At 48.5% G+C, this 21,386-nt stretch overlaps 6 protein-coding genes across 6 annotated transcripts; 4 read left to right on the top strand and 2 right to left on the bottom strand.

Moving 5' to 3' along the window:
* The first annotated feature begins 6 nt into the window (after window positions 1-6).
* Window positions 7-2,634, top strand: F4813DRAFT_349385 (cytosolic Fe-S cluster assembly factor nar-1). The gene has a single exon (XM_049242170.1). The coding sequence runs from the start codon at window positions 526-528 to the stop codon at window positions 2,287-2,289; it is 1,764 nt and encodes a 587-aa protein (XP_049103025.1). The 5' UTR covers window positions 7-525; the 3' UTR covers window positions 2,290-2,634.
* Window positions 2,312-3,465, bottom strand: F4813DRAFT_273530 (uncharacterized protein). The gene is made up of 2 exons (XM_049240407.1): window positions 3,066-3,465; window positions 2,312-3,007 (listed from the first exon to the last, which is right to left on the bottom strand). The coding sequence occupies exons 1-2, from the start codon at window positions 3,245-3,247 to the stop codon at window positions 2,335-2,337; spliced, it is 855 nt and encodes a 284-aa protein (XP_049103024.1). The 5' UTR covers window positions 3,248-3,465; the 3' UTR covers window positions 2,312-2,334.
* Window positions 3,466-3,899: 434 nt separating this feature from the next.
* On the top strand, window positions 3,900-4,654 carry F4813DRAFT_273499 (uncharacterized protein). Its single transcript, XM_049240406.1, has 3 exons — window positions 3,900-3,966; window positions 4,082-4,299; window positions 4,367-4,654. Exons 2-3 carry the CDS (start codon window positions 4,098-4,100, stop codon window positions 4,492-4,494), a joined length of 330 nt encoding a protein of 109 aa, XP_049103023.1. The 5' UTR covers window positions 3,900-3,966; window positions 4,082-4,097; the 3' UTR covers window positions 4,495-4,654.
* A 965-nt stretch (window positions 4,655-5,619) lies between these two features.
* Window positions 5,620-7,685, top strand: F4813DRAFT_400178 (uncharacterized protein). The gene is made up of 3 exons (XM_049248240.1): window positions 5,620-5,670; window positions 5,905-6,059; window positions 6,156-7,685. Exons 2-3 carry the CDS (start codon window positions 5,905-5,907, stop codon window positions 7,597-7,599), a joined length of 1,599 nt encoding a protein of 532 aa, XP_049103022.1. The 5' UTR covers window positions 5,620-5,670; the 3' UTR covers window positions 7,600-7,685.
* Window positions 7,686-15,221: 7,536 nt separating this feature from the next.
* F4813DRAFT_379149 (kinase-like domain-containing protein) lies at window positions 15,222-17,947 on the top strand (the record flags this gene model as incomplete). Its single annotated transcript, XM_049245413.1, has 2 exons — window positions 15,222-16,453; window positions 16,507-17,947. 2 exons carry the CDS (start codon window positions 15,222-15,224, stop codon window positions 17,945-17,947), a joined length of 2,673 nt encoding a protein of 890 aa, XP_049103021.1.
* A 2,647-nt stretch (window positions 17,948-20,594) lies between these two features.
* Window positions 20,595-21,367, bottom strand: F4813DRAFT_386461 (ATP synthase complex subunit H-domain-containing protein; the record flags this gene model as incomplete). Its single annotated transcript, XM_049246419.1, has 3 exons — window positions 20,595-20,875; window positions 21,139-21,226; window positions 21,344-21,367. The coding sequence occupies 3 exons, from the start codon at window positions 21,365-21,367 to the stop codon at window positions 20,595-20,597; spliced, it is 393 nt and encodes a 130-aa protein (XP_049103020.1).
* Window positions 21,368-21,386: the final 19 nt, after the last annotated feature.

The raw sequence follows: 21,386 nt of genomic DNA, 5'->3' as shown, positions 1-21,386 counted from the left end.
GTATAGGTATTTCTATTCTTCACACGGTAGGTATAAATAAGGGTAACCCCGCGGAACAGGGGCTTACATGATATGTACATGTATGTAGTAGTGGGGTACCGCCACCCGTCCAATGCTAAAGAGCCGATTTCGCATGACAAAAATTCGATAAACGGCATTTCAAAGCAACTCCAATGCGACAATCATTACAAAAACTTCAAGAATTTGCCTTTTCCGTTGACTTTACACCGCACATACTCCTAAAACAAGAAATATCTTGTGTCTTGTTTATGACATCGACTCGATCATACCTTGAGTAAGGGAAACTCTTGACTACAACCTCTATCTATCGTTTTGGCCTATAGGCATTTCCTATCGAGTAGTCGTATTTGCGGTATCGCATCCCAAACCCATAGGTACCTCTATTCAATCTTCCAAACCAGCCAACCAAACGACGGAGCCATATAAATAAATCAGGGGATTTGTCCCCCACGCCTCGGCTCCTCTCCTTTTCCCACCTTCTCCGATCCGACACAGCCATACACAATGTCAGCGATCCTCTCAGCCGACGACCTAAACGACTTCATCTCCCCGGGCGTAGCCTGCATCAAACCAGTCGAAACGCTCCCCGCCGCCCCCTCGCAGCCCGCCCCCAGCGACCTCGAGCACGAAGTCATCCTCGACGGCCAACAAAGCGCCAGCGCGCACACCGCAGGCCCCGCCCAGATCTCGCTGACCGACTGCCTAGCCTGTTCCGGCTGCGTGACCTCCGCCGAAGCCGTGCTCGTCAGCCTACAGAGCCACTCGGAGCTACTGAGCGTCTTGGACGGCGCGCCGGGGTTACGGATAATACGACGCGATGACGGGTTCGGGGTTGAGGGTCTTGAAAACCCAGACAGCAAGCTCTTCGTAGCAAGCGTGTCGCCACAGACGCGCGCGAGCCTCGCAGCAGTCGCGGGACGAGATGTAAGCGAGCGAGATGCCGGGCGCATGATATCACAGTTATTGGTGGGGTCCGATGGGCTGCGCGCGGGCGGCAAGTGGAACAATGGGTTTACATGGGTTGTCGACACAAATACAGCAAGGGAAGCGTGTCTAGTACTGGGTGCGGAGGAGGCGCTCAGCGACAAGAGCAAAGTCGCAAAGCCCATTTTAACGTCGAGTTGCCCTGGATGGGTATGCTACGCCGAGAAGACGCATCCACATGTCTTACCATACATCTCGAAGGTGAAGTCGCCGCAAGCACTTATGGGCACACTGCTGAAGACCACGTTGAGCCGGACATTGGGAATCTCTCCCGACCGGATATGGCACCTGGCTGTCATGCCGTGCTTCGACAAGAAGCTGGAGGCAAGCCGCGAGGAGCTTACGGACGCAGTGTGGAATGGGAATGCACAGCCTGGTAGGGGCGTGAGGGATGTAGATTGTGTCATCACGAGCAAAGAGATCTTGATGTTAACAGAATCGAGGAGCATTGATTTCTTCGGATTATCCAAAACCCCTGTTTCCGCCTCATTGCAAACTCCCTTTCCTGATCCCACACTAAGGCGCTTTCTCTTCCCTCCGCGGCCCCAGGCAGGCCAGGCAGACCCGCTAGCGGGGACCTCAGGGGGCAATCTCTATTACACACTAAAATACGTCTCAGCACGACACCCTGGGTCGAAAATCGAGACCGTACGTGGCCGGAACGCCGATATTGTGGAGTATACGGTGACCTCGCCAACCGGGGGGGCGATATTCAAAGCTGCGAGATATTACGGCTTCCGAAATATCCAAAATTTGGTCAGGAAGTTAAAGCCGCCGAAATTGTCGCGGATGCCGGGCGCAAAAGTTACCGGACCTCGGAGACCTGCGGGTAAGCCGGGTGGGTTGGAATACGCCTATGTTGAAGTCATGGCATGTCCCGGGGGCTGCACAAATGGTGGCGGTCAGATCAAGGTTGATGATCCGGTAGTAATTGAGAGGAGAGGCTTGGAGACGAAACCTGGGCCTCAGGAACAGAAGCAGTGGTTGGCACAAGTTGACGAAGCATACTTCTCGGCTGAAGACTCCGACTCGGATCCGGAGGCCGAGGACGTGAATTCGGCCGTAGAAAATGGGGATCAGGCGCGAGGTGACATGGTCGGCAGCATTTCTCCCGCATATATTCGAGATACCCTGACGCATTGGGCGGGCATAACAGGCATAGATGTCGATAGATTAGTATACACGAGCTATCGTGAGGTGGTGAGCGACGTGGGCAAGGACAAAGCGGCGGGCAACACGGAAAGGGTCGTCCAATTAGCGGGCAAGATCGGCGGCGGCTGGTAGCATCATTATTGTAGATCGGCATATAGAAAAACCCGAGTAATCATATCAACTGCCCTTGGCGCCACGCTTGGCAAAACCGAACCCTCCCCTTCCACTCCCGTCTGGGCCCCGTGGCGCACGGATGACTTGATCTTCCTCCCGCGGCGTAGAACGCCGTAATGGTGCTCCACCATCGCAGTTGTTGCTGTTCCCTTTCCGCTCAAGTGGGACTCCAGGTTTAGGCGAGTAGTTTGGGTCGTAGAGCTCTCGTCCCCCACCCGACTGGCTACTAGGTCGTTGGATGTTACTATCCCTGTCCCTATCCCTCTCTCCCCGGCTCTCATTATGCCGGTGTCCTCCCCCACCCCCTCTACCCCCTCTCCCCCTGCCCCGCGGACCCCGCCCCTCGGCCGACCGCGGGGGCGTCACAGCGCCAGGCGTCGAGGTGCCCGACGATGGATTCGAACTTCCTATGGCGGTACTATTAGTGCCGAATATCTTGGCGCGAGCCTCGTCGTAGCGTCGTTGCTTCTCCTCGCGCTCCCGCTGCTGCTTGGCTAGGATCTCCTCAGGCGTGAGCTGCGGCGTCTTCTTGCTGTCTTCGTCGTCGTCGCCGTCGGCCGCGTTGGGGTCCGAGACGGGCTTCCGGCTCAGGACCTTGACGGCGGGCTTGAAGCCTGTCGCGAGAGGTGGGTCTGAGCGCGCGGCGAGGTAGTGGAATGTCTCGTGGGGCGCTTCGCTGCGAATGTGTGTTAGTCTACGTGAGAATGTGGAAAGGGGGGATAGGGACGGCATACGCTGATTCCCAGAGCTTCTTGTTGGACTCGGCGTGCTGCGCCAGACGCTCGGCCTTGCTCAATTGCGGCTGCGGCTGCGTTTGAGACTTGGATTCTTCTTCGACAGCGATGGTCTTGTCCGCTTGAACCTCCCAGTCGTCGTCTTCCCAGGCGTCTGGGACTTTAGTCGTCCTCTTTGCCATGGTAGCTAGGTGTATTAGAACGCGGGGCGCTCTCGCGAATCTAAGGCGTATATACTATTAATTGTATTAATCTAAGAATAATCAATTATCTCTGGTCTTCAGCTTCTATCCGTAATCGCATATATAGGACTGTAATCATATTGGGTCTTGGGAAATGAACAGCTCCAACGATTGAGCGGGAGGGGAGATTTTTCGCTTTTCGCGAACGGAGTTATTAGGTTAGGGAAGTACATTAGGTAGGTACATAGATACCTAGGTAATGTAGAGTTACCCCATAATAACCCATAGCCCCTTGCGTTGATGCGGAGCTTTGGGGCTTACCTAATTTGGGGCGGCCTAGCTGACCTGCTGCGTACATGTACATACATCTTGTGTTACAGTGCATCGTAACCTGAGTTACAAGAAATGGAACCAATCGCAAATAGCGATCTTAGAGTGGGGCCGGACATTGCCGCCCTTAGGTAGCTCCAACTACAACTTGTATGGACCTAAACCGTACTACCAACAGCTTGACAACCTAACTCATCAAGAACATCAGACAACATTGAACACATACAGCGATAGGTAGCAAATATAATATACTCACTAGACAACTCGCTTAATATCGTAGGGCCTGTCTTGTTTTTCTATTCTTCCATTTTTCCCTGCCTTGTTTTACTTGGGTTACCTGTCTGTTCACGTTTCTCAGAATAGCACAAGCTCACCTGTTTGTATCAAGCGTACTTACCCAAATCCTAGTAAGTCAACTGCTACATTAGAAGCCTATGGAATACCATAACTAACTTGAGGCCGTAGTAACTGAAAACTATTTATTCTATTACTTACACAGGCTAGAAGATACTCGGAAGCAATGCAGAGCAACACACCCAGCTCGTCACGCCCACTCACCTCGCGGGTGCCGGGCCAGCTTCACACACCCACGCACTCCTTTAGCGAGGCCGCTTTCACTCCGGACTCCTCCGAAGTAAAAATGGGTAACTGGAACGACAAGCGGTCTAGGGAGGAGCTAGATCTTGCGCGAGCTAGACCTGCTGACCAGAAGTTCAACATGAGTTAGTTTCTGTATCCTCGCCTCTGTTTGGAGTTTGTCTACTAACCTTGGGGTATAACTCTTTATAGGAGATTATGAAGATCCCCTCTTACCCCGTCAACATCCACAATCTCACTACTACCCAAAGGGTGTTACGGCAGAGACGGAGGCCCAACTACTGAGACTCATTGCCGAACTCACAGGCTCCTCTAGTTGAGTCTGGCAAGCCTGGAACACAGATCAGTACCTGGTATCTAAGGATATCTACGCCGGAACTTTATACTATCTAGCACTAGGGAATATATTGTCTTTCTACCTATTACTCTATCTCCACCTCTGATTTTAGACATGTGCGTAGATTAATAGACCGCTTCGAATGATATTCTAAACTGTTGTCTATAATTACTGTTAAGCCTGCCACATAATAATTACCTAGCTTGCTAGAACGTAGCAATGTCTTAACGTAAGTTACACAGGAGCCTCATCCTAAACCAAGTAAGCAAGTAATGTAATATAGAAACAAAGGACATAGGCTTCGTGGCTGGGCAAATAAACATACAACCACTTAATTCATAATGATAAGAGCTCATTTGCCACAGCAGGCACATACATTCTAGCCAATATTGAAGCTACTGCAGGAAAGGAAACATCTTGACCATATTATCAGATATATCAGTACGCTATCCTTTTTCTTACGTTGCTAGGACTTCTCGGTATAAAGCAGTCGACGTATCCTCTTCTATTCCTTAATTCCTCCTCTGCTTTGGAACCACACTACGATACGATACATAATACAAAAGGGGTGTATTCAAGGTTGCCCACAGGCAACAAAAATACAAGGTCATTGTCTGATAATTCATAATAAATGCTAGGAGGAGTCTATGTAATTTTCTTGAACAATATCATGATCTTTTCTTTCAGCTTTGTTATATAAGACATAACCCGCAAACAATGCCGCCTTGTTTTTTTGTCGAAGACTATGCTACGATATTAAACGAAAGTCGAAAATAAATGTCTCGATACCCGACCTGGTACCAAATTTCAAAATCACCGCTTATGTACCGTCTTTTGGGAGGATCATAAATTTAATTAGCACTGACCAAGTGTTTGGGGGGCATTTAGGGCAAGATACCTGCCCACCTAAGGTTTTAATATTTTCAGGTAGGTACCTTAAACCCTCAGTTCAGAGCCAACAAGTGTCGTGATTACTTCACAGCCTACCCAGCCTCCTCTTACCGCCCAAGCTCAAGCAAAGTAAAAAGATTTTTACAACACAAGACTTGAATTTTTTTTACTTCTTCCTCTCAAGTTCTTTTTTTATTGCAATCCCTCGATCACTTCAAGAAACCACAGTCACAAGTACTCTTCCTAGAGAAAAGAAAACTACTACAAGGTGGGTCAAGTACTTCATCATATGCAACTTCAACACTCACCCCATTAGTCGCCTACGCCCTTCAATTTTTTGTCTACACACTACAAAAAAAATAAAAACTGTCACGGTTATTTAAAATAACGTTACCAAAAATCAAACACTGCATGCTCAATCATTGCAATAAAACTACACTAATATATATTCACAACCCACTACACTACCTAACGTATCTAGCAGTCAACTAACTGTTTTAAGATGCTGCTATCTTCAGCAAGCTCACTGACAGAGAGCTCGTTGGCGAACGATTCACCATCGTCGCCATCATCATTAAAGAGTCCGTCTTTACCACCGGAGGAACCGGCTTCACCATGGACTGATCGATGGCCAAACCACAACCTACAGAACTACTAGTAAGTAACGCTGAGGTTTCATTTTTATTTATTTATTAATCTGTCTTATACATTCACTCTTAGCAAACACATGTACTAACTAACCTATTTTAAAAGCATGGACGCGAATGCCAACGCCGTGCCTTTCCCGGTTTCCCCGGGTGTTCAGAAGGCAGCTGCTCCTTCACTCGGGCAACAGCCGTCTATTGCCAGAAAAGCTGTCCCGCTTATTGATTTAATAGTCACCCCGGATTACGATCCTAACCTCCCCCGACAATGCACATATCCCAACTTCAATGAGCACCTAACAATTCTTCAACGACGACAGCTTAAGCTATTCGTTAACACTCTCAAGCAACCTATTGCCATTGTCCTACCGACAAAACGTAACTACTACGGTAGCAGGCTAGTTATCTCTAACCTCGATCAAGAGCGTGTCCTTGCCAGTCTTGAAAAGCACCCGCTAGCCCCCATTGGTGAAGAAGACCAGGCAAGTCCTAGCTACGAGGAAGATCAAAGCACTATTGTTGCCGGCGAAGAATCTCACCAAGAATCCTACGAGGAATCTGCCGGTTTCGTCGACAAGGAAGTCCAAGACGAACCTACCAACATGGCTGAGGGCAACTTCTCCAACGACGCCTCATCGGCTAACCGCAACGACGGCCCGTTCGATGCTGGCAAATATCTAGACTCCATCGAGGACCCCGTACAACGCAGGAAGACCGTGCGTGCTGGAATGAACGCCATGTGGCCCTCCAATCACGTAGTCAACAACGTCTGGCGTCACCCTTACTATCGCGGCGTCGAGGAAGACGGCGACTACGAAACCTGGTTTAAAGCTACGGCCGACGAGCTTGGCTGGGACAATGACGACCCCTACTACGAGCCAGAGGATGATGAGCATTGGCGAGAGGTGGACGTGCCTCAGGTCGGCGACGAGGGTATCCCCGACCAGGCGGCGCTTGACTACGTGATGCATATGCGATACACGCGCGAGAAAATGGAAGCTGCCATCCGACGAAAGAGGGAGCTGTGGCAGGCGCGACATGGCACTTACGATGCCTTTGCTGCTACTTTTGGAAGTGACGGTGACGACGGCGACGACGCTGAAGACGCTGACGACAACGACGACAACGACAACAACAGCGGCAGCGACGATGAGGATGGTGATGATGATGACACCGAGGAACCTCCCCTACCTCCCCGTCGTCCCATTCGCATCAAGTTGGTCTCTAAGGCCAAGAAGGATGCCGCAATCGATGATGGCCCCCGGGTTTCCATCCCCCAGGATCCCCTCCCGCGTGGTGTCAAGCTCGTCTCAAACACCGGTCCCCCCTCCCAGCAAGCCCCGGGCTCCCCATCAAGCTCGGGACGTCCATCGAAGCGCGGTCGTGGCCGTGGACGCGGACGCGGACGAGGTCGAGGTCGAGGTCGCGGTCGCGGTAGTGGTAGTGGTAGTGGTCGCAAGCGTAAGGTTGATGACGACGCAGCGTATGAGCCGGAGACCGATGAGTCTGGCGAGCAGGATGGTGCGCGCAAGAAGCGACGCCGGACTGTATGATGGTCATTACGACAGCCCCTTTTCTCCACGGACCAATGATGCTGGAGAGGGGATATGGAGTTACGTTGAGACGATATAACGAGATCTGGAAGCTCGTCGTTTGCGAATATGGTCTTGGAACTTGCGCGTTTGGTTCGTCTGGTACTACTCTGATATCGAGAGTAGGGGGTGGACATGGGATGAGATAACCTAGATGACTTGAGGATTACGTCTAGGTCTTACTACTTGATTTGGACAGGGGGTCGATAGGCTGGCTCGTGGCAATAGGAGGATCACGATATGGTTCTTCTGTTCTTCTGGCAGCATGGCAACAAATAGGCCATGGCTGTTTACCATTAGGCGTCACGTTCACTCTGAGGTGATGCGATATATATGGACACTGGTGCTATTTGCTGATAACGAGAGTTCTCCAAGGAAGAGACTGGTACCTCGAGTACATAGCTATATAGATGCTTTCACATTTTCAATCAATGCGTTTAGGTTTCTACAATATCGTCTTTATTCTGGTGTCTGGGTTCATGTGTTGATGCCGAGTAGGCTCATCTAGAAATGCCCCTAAGATTACCTTTTAAATGCGAAAAAGGCATGCTTACTATAACCCTAGTTCAGAGCAGAGCCGCGATACTTCGGACATGCCTTCTACATCCCCTCAACGAAGATATGATTCCTACAATGGGGTACTACAATGGCGAGAAATGAATATTGCTACCTTGGTTCTTGAGTCTTATACAGTTCCACGATGTGTCGTAAGAGACGCGTATCATCATACTTATTTCTAATAACTTAGTAAAAGGCTGACTGAGATACGTTCCCCATTCCCAAGATGGCCGACTAACAAATGGGATATCTGGTGTCGTATGCTTGGAACCACTCGGCGCGGCTTATCGATCATGAGCAACCTACTGTCGTCAGCGCTATTGTTACTGAGGTCTTGGACTGGAGCGTTCTGGGTCTCGATATTCAGGTAACTAGGTGGTTAGGTTAAAGTTGCTATAATGTGACCAATATATAGCTGGGGTTCTTGTGTTGGCGCCACCCCTGGTGTCATGGTATACATATCTGTTCATCCCGCTAATTTATATCCTCCATCCAGTGCGCGTGTGCTAGGCGCTGGATGCTAGCCTTGCTATATTTATATTTATTGTATAACCGATTGCCACACGTGTTATCTAAGTATTTGGAGTTTAGGTATTTGGAGCAATTCCATTTCTAGATGAGGATGCTACCCTCGATAAATCTGTGGGGTCTCGGTTATGCGTACGTGATACATGTTACCTACCTACTCCAGTAGGTAACTTTCAAGTCTCGTACGTATTCAAGGTATGGCTTTAGGTAGTTGATGTGGATCGATCAGGCCTGCTTAAGAAAGGATTACGTGTTCGACGACATAGGAAATAGGGTTCGAGTTCTGATATAGCGTACATATGAAGAGGAGAGACGGGCATGTCTGAGGTAATCTTCAAGGGGAAGGATATCGGGACATGGGTGATGATCGCAAACTAGATACGCTTGCGGATATGGACGTGTTCGTGTATGGATATGAATAAAATTCTAGACTTCCCATCTTGGTTTCATTCTAATCTTTACATATCCATCTATATACGCTCGGTAGATACCGTGGTAGGGGTACGTTTATTATATCTCCAACTTGAACCCTACCTTGGGCGACAAGCTTTTGGCGGGGATGGTACTCGATACCCGATCTCCCCGTCTCTGCTCTGGAACTAGAAAACGGGATTGCGCCGTCCGTTGATCTTGGAGGTGGTCGGCTACCACATGGCGACAAGGGTCCCGTTTTCATCCTCTCCCTCTGGGTGAGCGTCTCCCTATTTTGCCTGATAATTTCCGAAAGGCTTAAACCGAGAAACTTAGGTAGCATCAAAGGGCGCTTATTGTTGTTATTGCATATCGGCGCCCCCTGGGGTAAGTAAGAAATTTTTTTTTTCCTTTTCTTTTTCTTTCGCCCCCGGAGTGACGGAAGATATTTACGAATGGGGCCGCGCGGGTTGGTGGCATCGATCCGCCGGCTCGGATTAGGATGGTGGGACTTACGGCGCGCTACGAGGTTAGCGAGATAATAGATCCCGGCTCAGGGTTTTTCATGTACTATGTAAGGTATACTACCAAGGTTATGTATGTAAGGTATAGCCCTAAGGCACGCGAGTATCGCGTGGCCCGAGAGCCTAAAAGGATGGATGGACGGGTTGAAGAAAACGGAAATGTTGATAAATTCGGATATCCGTGAATGGGGCAGCTCAACGGCTTGGCATCCGAACTCTTGGATTTGCTAAGCTTCGACTGCTTAATTATATCATCACTTGTTGCGTTGCTGGACAAGGTAGAAAGGGAGGTCTCACGATCTGGCCAGCTTGGCCGGGTTATGTGCAATACTACATAGTTACCCACAGGAGAGTACTATACCTAAGATTGCTACCCATCCCGTAATGAAACCCCGGATATAGATGGAAAGCGGCGATGCTGCTGAGAAAAGAAAAAAATTAAATAAATTGAATCATGACTCGCAGGCTTACACCACCCCCCCTCCCTCCTCCCCCCGATCCCGATCCCGCATCTCCCGCATATAGTCCCACGATTACGATCAAGTGGCTTGCGCATGCGTGACAGCTCGGCTGCATCATCGGTACTCTAAAATGTCCTTTTGAGACACGGGCATATGTGAGCGCCATACGCTGGGTACTTGGAATAGCACTTGACAAGCCCGCGCTGGGTTGGTGACGATGCTTGGGGAAGCACAGCTTTGTCGTCCCGCCCTACGTTGCAGGAGCGCGCGGAAATACAAAAACACATGGATGCTTGCTTGCTGGTAACAAGCAGATTATGCCTGTCACTGCAGCAGCCTCTTCGGTCAGTCAGCGTCGACATGATGCATCCCTTTCCCAACGCGCCAACAGTTGACATAATCGCTGAAACATCATCATGCATGTTTCGCTACTCCATAGTTAGTTTATAGAAATACAGAACTTTAGTAAATAATCTTGTCTTTTTAATTCAGGTCAAGTGCTGCAATAGTTGTGGTTGGAGATGACAATATTCTTAGTTACTTAGTTAAGACTTCTAAGAATCTTGTTAGAGTCTAACAGTGTGTTACTCGTAGCTGAACCACTAGCAGCAATAAATTATGCAGCTTACTTGCTGGATTGGCCACGGTCATTATTAGAAAGGGGCCAATCTACAAAAGGAGTTTTCGTAGATTAACGAAAAGAGATTAAGGTCCAGAGCTGTAACATGATGCTATTCCAAGCTCGAGCAGGATGCAAAGTGATGATAAGCGTCCAGCTCTACTATTAGTTCAAGGTAGCTCAGGATTAGCGGGTTTAATTCTTATTATTCATTTTTGTTTCATTGTGGTTGGCAACGCAAGCGTCCAGCGAGAAAAGGGTACGCAAGGATTCATTAACGACAAACGCTGCGTTCCGCATTAGGGCTGGTGGTAGACGGCGCCGCCATCTTAAAAAGGAATCGCTGATATCCTATCAGATATTCTCCACATCAAAGTATGTAATAAAGATATGTAAATAGGAGGTAGTCTAAGTACCTATGTAGGTACTTTGTGCCGCAGTAATATTGAAGGTTGAAGGATTGTTGTGTGTACATGTGTTATGGATTATATACGGATTACATCTCGGGCTTATATTACTTAATATGTATAATAGGAATAGTCTTGACACCGCAACTTCGAGACTTCTAGAAGAACCAACCACCTCAGAAATGACCAGGGCATAGCCGTGATCTTTCCGTCTTAGGTATCATCTTAGGTAATATAGGAAGCCGAATGAAGTCAATGAAGCCAATGATAGTAACAAATGAGAATAGTAGGCTCATCTGGGCTCTTACATACCTAGGTAGGGTAGGCTGGTAGGTAGTATACATAATATTATTTGGGTCGGGTGTCATGTCATCGAATCGTCAATAAGGAGACCCTCCCGGATTCTACCGCCTTGACTTGCTTTGCTTGGTTTTGCGCCTTGCGGGCGTTGCATATGTTGCAGATGAAACCTGGGAAACTTGTTTTAAGAATGCGACAGGCGTAATATGGTACCGATGCTGGTGCTGTATGATGATGCTATATGGTTTCGTACGAAGATATATGTATAGATCAACAAGGTCTCAGATCTTGCCTGCTCCGGCGAATATTCGTTGACAAGGTCTTAATAGAGATATTCTCCACCCTTTTCCCACCGTTTCCTGTAGTTTCGCCGCAATTGGCCTGCCCCCTTTCTTTACCTAGGTTGGTAGTTAAATGGTATTTGGAATTGGAAGTTGGAAGTTGGGAATTAGGAATTGGGAATTGGGAATTGGGAGATATTCATTCCCGACTGTTCGTGTGTCGTGTTTCTTGCTATTCGCATTCATCATACCTTTGTAATACTTTAATCCCCCCCTTTCTCTCCGTTTCCCGCCAAAACTCGGCGTTGACAGGTAAATCTCATCGCGGCTAGTTTCAGAATTGCGACATAGATCTCGCTCGACTCTTAGCCGACTAGCCAGACCTAGGTACGATCGCCTTCCCCATCAGGCATTCCGCTAGGTTAGGCACAACGGACTGGTACGGTATCAAATTACATACGAGATAGCACAGTTCCCCCTTCCAGTTCCAGGCCCTTCAGGGTAAGAAGAATCAAACGTCGGAGAAGGGAGAGGGAGAAAAAGAGAAAGAAAGCTTCTTTCGAGGTCAAACTAGTACCCGAACCTCGCCGGCTTCTCCAAGAGCCCAAGAGGGCACACCGAATCACATCAGAAACTCGTGATAGTCGGCTGATTTCGGTACCGATGGTATCGGTAGTGGAATTACTGGCAGATATTACTGGTATTTCTCGAGAGCTGAAATTTACGCGACAACTACCCTAAGGGTAGCTCATCGCATGTACACATGCTGTATGCTGTATGCTGTATGCTGTATGCTGTATGCTGTATGCTGTATGCTGTATGCTGTATGCTGTATGCTGTATGCTGTATGCTGTATGCTGGCTGGTGTGTGGTTTATGGTATGTACAATTCAATCCAGAGTACGTGGACACACACGAAAAACAACACGAATGCCGGTGTACCTAACGTTGCCACGTACAGTACAGTACCGTAGATCTGGTCCTTAGACCCTGACGACGAAAACCACCTTTTATTCGAAAATGGTGAATTACCTCATCTCTCGTACCTTTCGCACCTATTGAATTCGTACACGAGAAAGGAACCCCGCCGTAAACAACCCTCTTAGAAATCGATAAAGAACTTGAACATTGAACAATTGTAAGTACCTAGGTACCTAGGTACCTATCCCTATCCTATGTCCTATGTATCTTATGCGTACCTTCCGTACTTTCTTTATCTAAACTGTATATTGCGGTACGCTAGGGTACGCTAAGGGTACGCACCTTATACATACTCGGCGTCTACCGTTCGCGCTGTGCCAGGCGTTAGCGGAGCCTAGCTAGAAATTGGTTAGCCACTAGGCGTTCCCGGGTCCTTTTTTAGCAGACTGTCCCGATTGAATTCTTAGCTCCCATTCTTGGTGATTAATGCTATGAAGACCCTTTCAACGGTCTAACGTATCAGTGGGTTAACCAGCACAACCAGCATGTACTAACCTTCTAACGAATTGCCCCGCCATCAGGCCCATCAGGTCCATCAGGCTCAAATCAGAAGCCCGCCTTTTTCAGCAGCGAGACATCAATCAACCGCAACATCTCTCCTTCGCGACATCATTTTACCAGCTACCAAAACCACTGACGCCAGAAAAAAAAATACTTTCCCCTCACGCAAACCAACAACCTCTCTTCTCCGTCTCTTTTCTCTCAACCCCCACGCTCGCGTCAAACCTCAAATCTCCAACCAAACGAAGTCCCCTCTGGTAATTGATTTTATTTTATATTCATCTCACATCTCACCCCTCAGATCGGTACTCAAGAACCAATACTACTGCCGCACCCACCTGCCGTACAACTAAACTACAACTACTAATTACTGGTGGCTCGTAGTAGAGTTTTCGGGAAACCTATCTGGATACCTAGGAACCTGGCATTGAGTGAGAAGATCAAAACTACAAATTTGGTCCATCATCATGTCAGGTTCGGAGGGCGGATTCGACCTGCTTCGGCGGGCAACTCAAGCGATGATGTCAAAGTAAGTCAAAAAGAATTGAAAAAAAAGGGTTCATATGTTATATTGCGTCTATTCTCCTCAGATCATCAGATCACCAGCTCGGAACACACCCCCCAATTTCATTCATGCCCTCCTCTCCATTCCCTGCTTTTTAATCACCATCAATCAGATTCATTCATCGCCCCAAAAGAATATTGAATTAGCCCTTACCCATACCTATCAATCCCTCATGCCTCATGCCCGATACTCGATACCTGATACCTGATACCTGATACCTGATACCTCATGCTTCACATGCTCCATACTTCATATTTCTCGTCCGTTACAAATTTACACAATTTCCCCAACCTCGCCGTTATGCCAATTACGCAAGCCGCGACCTCTGGAGCTTTTGGAATCACCTACAAGGTTCTCTTTTCCGTTTAGCCAGTATTTGTCTTCGGATTACGGATCACTGCCCAAGGATATTACAAAGTTGGCCGTACGACACCCCTGGCTCGAAGTACCTAACTTTGACCGCAATGGGGCCGGGCTTGATGAATCGTCGCCGACGGCTGTACTCGTACTACAATGTATACTACGAAGTACCCTATCTACCTTTCCGTTCTTTCAGGGCCTTATACTCAAGCCGGCTATACAAGGTTACTCCAGATTCACCAACCACATCAGTTCAGCTTCTCAAGTGAAGATTCGGATGAGACGCTGAGTCGGTTGCGATCCAAGTCGGTCTTCGGCCCTCTTCCCGAGAAGGTTACCAGGTGTATACAACTCGAGGCTTATTTTTAGACGAGACCTCCCTGGCTTATCTGCGTTGTACAGTCGTGGCTGGTCACCGATGTTCGCAACGAACAGGTCCCCATATTGCTTTGGCCAGCTCCGTTCTGCGGCGAATCTGAGCGCGGGGTCTGGACGAGGCTTATAATTATCATCATATTGAGGCCTGACTCCTTACTCGCCAGTGCAATAAACCGCAGAGGAGCCCAATGCATCTCTATGTCACTTATGTCACCCTCCTCCCCCCTCTACGTTTCCTGCTGGGCTATTCCCTCTCTTGCATACACCCCACCTCGCGTCGATCCATCTCCAACCGCACCCCTTTTACCCCCAACCCCCACCTCAACTCCCCTTCAAGGTTACCACATGGCGAGTGTCATGGGTGGTCGCTTCGAAAGCAACATGGGGTTCGGTTCGATGAAATGGCTCGTGAAAATTTCGCTCTTTTTTACCACCTGCCCGCCCATCTTCCGCGTCGCTTGCAATCTCGCATCTATGGATATCTGGTTACGTTGCGGGATCATTGGACTTCCTCACCGCTGCCGTTATTGGATGCTTCTTCCTTCGAGATGTCCTCTACCCAAGATACCTCCTTAAATCTCCCTCGACTCTAATAATGTTCATATCCTGTTAACCCCTCGTCCTTTTATCCCCTGCTTCGCTCTTGTCCTTTTTAGCTCGAAGAAACATCTTGATTCATCGTCCTGAGAACTGGGGTGATAGTTGTTAACATGCCAAGCAGGACATCTACTACGGAGGAAGATGGGTCTGATCAAATTGGTTATGACACCCCACGCTCTGGCATCGCTACGCCTCAGCCTGACCTCCACGACAAGCGACTACCGGGTATTATGAGTTACTTTGGCCAGGTTCGTTGTACCCCTCTACCTTATTCCCTTGGCCGCTCGTCTTCCTCCCGAACACAAGAGACTGAGTCGACCTACCCTTCATGTCCCCAGGAAGAGAAGGATACGCGCACCGTACCTCAACAACTGCCGAGCCCTGGATCGGATTTGAGCAGCAAGGACCTCATGCCTGATATTTCGCCTCTCCTGTCACATGAGAGGATCGAACCCCTGGCAAAAGTGCAGTCCTCGCAGCAATCAGCTTCCGATATTCATCCTTACCCTACGCCTCCTTGTTCACAAACACCGTCAGAAAGGGGAGGCAAGTTGTCTGATTCGAGTGGCGATTCCGACGCGGCTGCTAGCGGCTCATCGAATCGTTCTTCAATGAACAACAAGAGCGTCACGGATCTCTCGCAGCTAAAAGTTCGGAGGGCTACTTTGGCATCCCCCCTTACGAGCATTGTCACTACATCTAGTGTTCTCGCGAGTCACCTCTCTATCCCTAACGACCGTACCTCTGCAACAACACCGAGTTCTCCCTCGGATACCCAACCCCCTGCAGGCGATGTTGGCAGTTTTTTCTCTAAGTCCGCTTCGATTGATCGACTCAAGAAGCTAACTGATGGATCGAAAAAGAGCGGTCTCTCGACACCTACTAGAACGCTCTCAGCTACCCATTCGTCCCAACCCGAGGAGAGGTCACCCTCAAAGCTTAGCGGAGGAGATGGCTCGGATGCAGGTGGTAGGCAGACACCGGTCTCCTCCGCGAGTGGTGGCGCCGCTGCGCCACCGCAGAGGGGCAAGCTTACTATTAAGATTCTGGAGGCAAGGGGCTTACGAAAGAGCCGCGACCCCTACGTCGTTGCCGTATTCCAAAGGAGCGAGCTGATCTCTCACGGACCGCGAACGTTCGAGGACGAGGACGAGTCAGTACCTCAGCCGGTTGCGATGGGCGGTATTGCCATCCAGCGCCAAGGCAGCGACCCCGGTCGTGCGATGGCAATACCCATGCGTAGTCGCCAGAGCAGTAATACTAGTATTTCGGATTATAATACTTTCCGCAATCGCCCGCGGCGATCGTTTACAAGTCCAAAGTGGGATGCCGAGGCATTATTGTAAGTATCGTAGATCGATCGCCTCCCTTGGACACACCAACTAACTTTAGTAGTGACGTTGTCGATAAAGACATGCTGGTGGATATCTCGATTTATGACCACAGTACACAGGGAGAAGAGTTCCTGGGTCACGTTGACTTCCAAGCAGCTATTCCTGGAAAGGATGAACCTGTGCGAGGTTGGTTCCAGTTAAGAGGAAATGCCGACACGAAACCTGACAAGACACCCACCGGCGAGATATTCGTCGAGGCCATCTACCAGAGAACGGAAAAGAGGCATTACGGCCCGGATGATTTCCAAATTTTACGATTGATTGGGAAAGGTACATTCGGCCAAGTTTACCAGGTGCGAAAGAAGGATACCGGCCGGATATATGCCATGAAGGTCTTGTCGAAGAAGGTCATCGTGCAGAAGAAAGAGGTGGCACATACAGTTGGGGAGCGAAACATTCTGGTCCGGACAGCCATGTCAGAGTCCCCATTCATCGTCGGCTTGAAGTTCTCCTTCCAAACCCAGAATGACCTATTCCTTGTCACAGATTATATGTCTGGTGGCGAACTCTTCTGGCATCTTCAAAAGGAGGGACGATTTGACGAGAAGCGAGCTAAATTTTACATTGCGGAACTCATTCTCGCTATCCAACATCTTCATAATAACGATATAGTTTACCGCGACTTGAAGCCCGAGAATATCCTACTCGACGCGAATGGCCACATAGCCTTGTGCGACTTTGGTTTGTCCAAAGCAAACCTAACTCAAAACGACACCACCAACACGTTTTGCGGAACTACCGAGTACCTGGCCCCGGAGGTTTTACTGGATGAAGCTGGATACACGAAGATGGTGGACTTTTGGTCCCTCGGTGTCCTGGTGTTCGAAATGTGCTGCGGATGGAGTCCCTTCTACGCGGAAGATACGCAGCAGATGTACAAGAACATCGCATTTGGCAAAGTACGATTTCCGCGAGACACACTTTCGCAGGAAGGCAGAAACTTTGTGAAGGGCTTACTTAACAGGAACCCGAAACATCGACTAGGTGCCATTGATGACGCAGAAGAATTGAAGCGCCATCCGTTCTTTGCCGACGTGGACTGGGATATCTTGGCCAAGAAACTCATAACCCCGCCTTTCAAGCCTAAGTTGAAGTCTGAGACTGATGTCTCTTACTTTGACCCGGAGTTCACAAATGCATTGAACACGAACGGATCATTGAACGAACGTGCACAGCAGTTAGCCACGGGCTTTGCCACGTCAACTCCCCTTTCTCCGACCACGCAAGCAAATTTCCAAGGCTTCACGTTTGTCGACGAGAGCTCACTTGATGATCATATGAAAGGAAGGTATGTCGACGAGGACATGGATGACGTAGATCGTCGGGATAACGACTGGGACGACCTTGACGACATTGATCTCCGAAAATCAAATAGGATGAGTGGAATCGTTAAGACGGGCAATAACGATGAACCGTTTGGTGAATCCCACTTCGACATATGACACGGACTTTTCTTTTTGCTTTTTTTTTTTTTTTTTTTTAACTGGATTCCTTCGACACGAGGATGACACCATCCGTTCGTCCTTGGCATCTAGAGCGGATTCGTCCATTACTCTTAAAATTCTCTCCATGGCATCATGCATAGGGCGGCATTCTGCATGAGGCGGCGGTTGGCAGAGGTTACTTAGTCACTACGGAGCGGTAGGGCGTTTGGCATTTGCAAATAGTCTGGAATCATGGCACATACGTACACGAAATCGCGGGATAGTTTCGGAAATACCTAACCAAAATCACCTATTCAGGTCACGACGGACCAGTACAGATCGCTATGATCCTACTCCTTTGTCACATCAGTTTGGAATTTTTGCAGGCTTGGATGCCGGCTATAGGGTTGATAGTGAAGCGTCTGCTATTGTTGAGCAACTGGGCACTTAGGCCAAGTACTCATTACAATCTCGAATGCAGAAGGAATTGGTAGTTCTTGCTTGATTGCTCGGTATGACAGGTGGCTACTAGTATGCTAACGATGCTTTTGCCGAAGCGAGCGAGTTGTGTGGGCGTTTGATTTAAATCGAGTTCTTGCTGTTTGCTGCCCCTTTGCGGGTTCTAATGATGAGCCTGAGAGGCATGTAAGCAGGGCTGGAATGCAGATAACGCACACGAGTACATAGCGTACTAATTTGAAAGGCTTACTCCCAACGAGGAGGAAGAGAGCAAAAGTCAATTAAAACTACCTAGGTTGCTGATAATTAATTCAAGTTGCGACGTGATTTTGCCCATTATTCTTAGTAAACGCAAGGACCGTACGTTGTAATGTAGAGGGAATGCTCATCTCATCTCAGCCTACACAAGCCGTTATGTTCAGATACGTATAATATTGTAAACCATGTAGCTCTATGTAGGACGAGTCTGACAAGTCTCCGTTAAATCCCCATGTCCTCCCCTCCTTTTCTACATATATCCAGTCATGATTTCATTTCCCCCTCTTCCCACTGAGACAAGATATTAACCTAACTACCTAAGGTAGGGTCAAATCAAAGATGGGCCTTTTTTTTAGGTGTGAAAAGATACAAGCGTACGAACTAGAAGTAAAGTATGCAAGCCGAGTTTTACGTCATGTTGCGTCTGTAAGGAAAAAAGCTCTTTATCCAGGGAAACACAATATGGGTAGCACGACTTTGGCGAAGGGGGTGAGGTGAGGGGTGTAGTATGTATGTACCTAATGTATGTATGTATGTATGTATGTATGTATGTATATAAGCTAATCGTGATGTCGTCTGGGCACTTGTCTATACCCTTTCTTTCGCGGATTTAAACGTACGCAGCTGACATGTAACGCTGTCTACAGAACTTGTCATGATGAAGTAAGGGGGATTAACGTTGAGAAGGGGGAAAGGGGGAGGGGAGGGGTGGATAGAAATGTCGAATAGGAGAGGAGGGTATGTAAACACGGGCAGCGCTAGAAAACGTCACGTACGACCACAGGATTCGGAACATTCGGGATCCCGTCCGCTCTCCCCTTTCTTGACAAGCTGGATACCGCCAGACTCGTAAGTAGTTGGGTCAGTGACGACCGGCAAATCCCTGGTGTTGTACGTCTCTTTTTTCTTTCTTTTGTTGGATTGGGGTTTGGTTCTCTTCCTTTTTGCCTCCCTGGTCCGTCGTGGAAGCGGCTAGGTATTCGGGCTTGCCGTCTGGGGGTCGTATAGAGAGAGAGAGAGAGAGAGAGAAAGGCTTGCTTGGGGGTTGTTGCTAGCTTCGCTGTTGACTCGTCGATCAAAGGAGATGCTTGCTGGTGGGATGGCGTAGGGCACTAACACTAGAAAGAAACTACTTTGGAGAAGTATCCTCATCAAGATATAGCAGACGATAAACTAACGATCCTCTACTTGGTCTTGTTCTAACTAGACCAGGTAAACAGATGAATGCGTACCTACGTACCTATATATAGCTATAATCTGTAATCGATGATCTAGGTTACCTGTGAAGTGCTCCATCCGCTCTCACAACACCTAACTACATATCTTCTTAGGGGTGGGTGAAGGATAGTCTAGACACCAAGGAGACAGGGGTGTGTGTAAACCAATTCAGGGTGTGATAGACCTGTACTAGACTTTTATTCTATAAATCCAATATTAGGGAATATTCATGAATCGTCAAGGTATTCCCGGATAACTGACGAAGACTAAACATAAGACACAAACGAGATGACGCTCGTTTAATGGAGTGTTTATCAAAGCTGTCTCTAGTAAGGCTCAAGAGCGAGCCATAGATTTAACATCAAGTACGAGACTCGCTTGAATAGGGGTATATGAATATGATGGAACCTAAGGACGGTAGAGACGACAGTCAAGTCTACCTTGACCCTACACGTATACATATTTACTGCAAAAGGATAGCATAATAAGTGTAAGCTCTTCAGTGACGAAGGATCTATTTGTGATTTGGCACTAGCGATCCTAAGAATAAATGTACATGGACGTTAGGGATCTCTCTTCTCTACCACCTCTAACGACCTAACATAACACTGGTGTATGTGTATATGTCTCGCTTGTTCTCCCCTATTTCTCTCTCGTCCTCCCGGTATAGTTTTTTCCTCTCGGCTCAGCCTCTCCTCCCGCCTAGGTAATTAAGTCTCTTAGTACGAATCTAATGGTGAGCAGCAGCGCCCTCCTCTTCTTCCTCGTCGACCAGCCAGTCTTCGACGACGGCGGGTGTCGACGAGTTGGCAGCGGCACCCTCGTTGCCTTCGACCTCGACGGCCATGCTCTCGTACTCCTTCAAGCTGCTGGCTAGGTCGGCCTCCTCGGGCGACTTGGGGGTCTTAGGTACTGTGAAGGTCTGGACCTGACCGACCGAGTCAGAGTCCTTGACGGGGGGTGCCTTGTAGGCCTTGAGTTCCTTGAGGTAGAGCTCCTGTACGAAGTCGGCTGCGAACTTATGTTAGTATAGGATCTTACTAAAGTAGATACGAGATATCCTTTAGCTCCATGCTGCTCAGATATATCGCAACCGCATGTCGAGTTGGTGAGGGTGCGAGCTGTTCAACTGGATAACAATAATAATATCTCATCTCGCCGCACGTCTCCAATTCTATTATTCCGGTCCCGGTCGTATCCCAGCATAGCGCATTACTTCTCAATTGTCTCTGGAATCCCACTTGGTATACGATAAATGAACATTCGAGTCTTACCTCGTCGCGAAACGGTAGGGGCGATGAATCCTCTAACGGCGTTTACCCTCGCCACGCGGGTGATAGCCGAAGCGGCCGACCGAGCAGTCTGAGCGTTAAGAAAAAAAAGACCAAGTTAGCGAATAGCTCCTCAATGACGATATGATTACGAATATTAAAAATTAGGATGGGTAAAATAGGTAAGATAGGTAAGATAGGTACTTACCGAAGCCCTTAATTGCACGAGCATGATGTCCGTCTGTTATGGG

The sequence above is a fragment of the Daldinia decipiens genome (assembly GCF_022478715.1).
Source record: "Daldinia decipiens strain CBS 113046 unplaced genomic scaffold F4813scaffold_5, whole genome shotgun sequence".
In the NCBI taxonomy this organism is placed as follows: Eukaryota; Fungi; Ascomycota; class Sordariomycetes; order Xylariales; family Hypoxylaceae; genus Daldinia; species Daldinia decipiens.
This window is presented reverse-complemented; position numbering and strand designations above follow the sequence as displayed.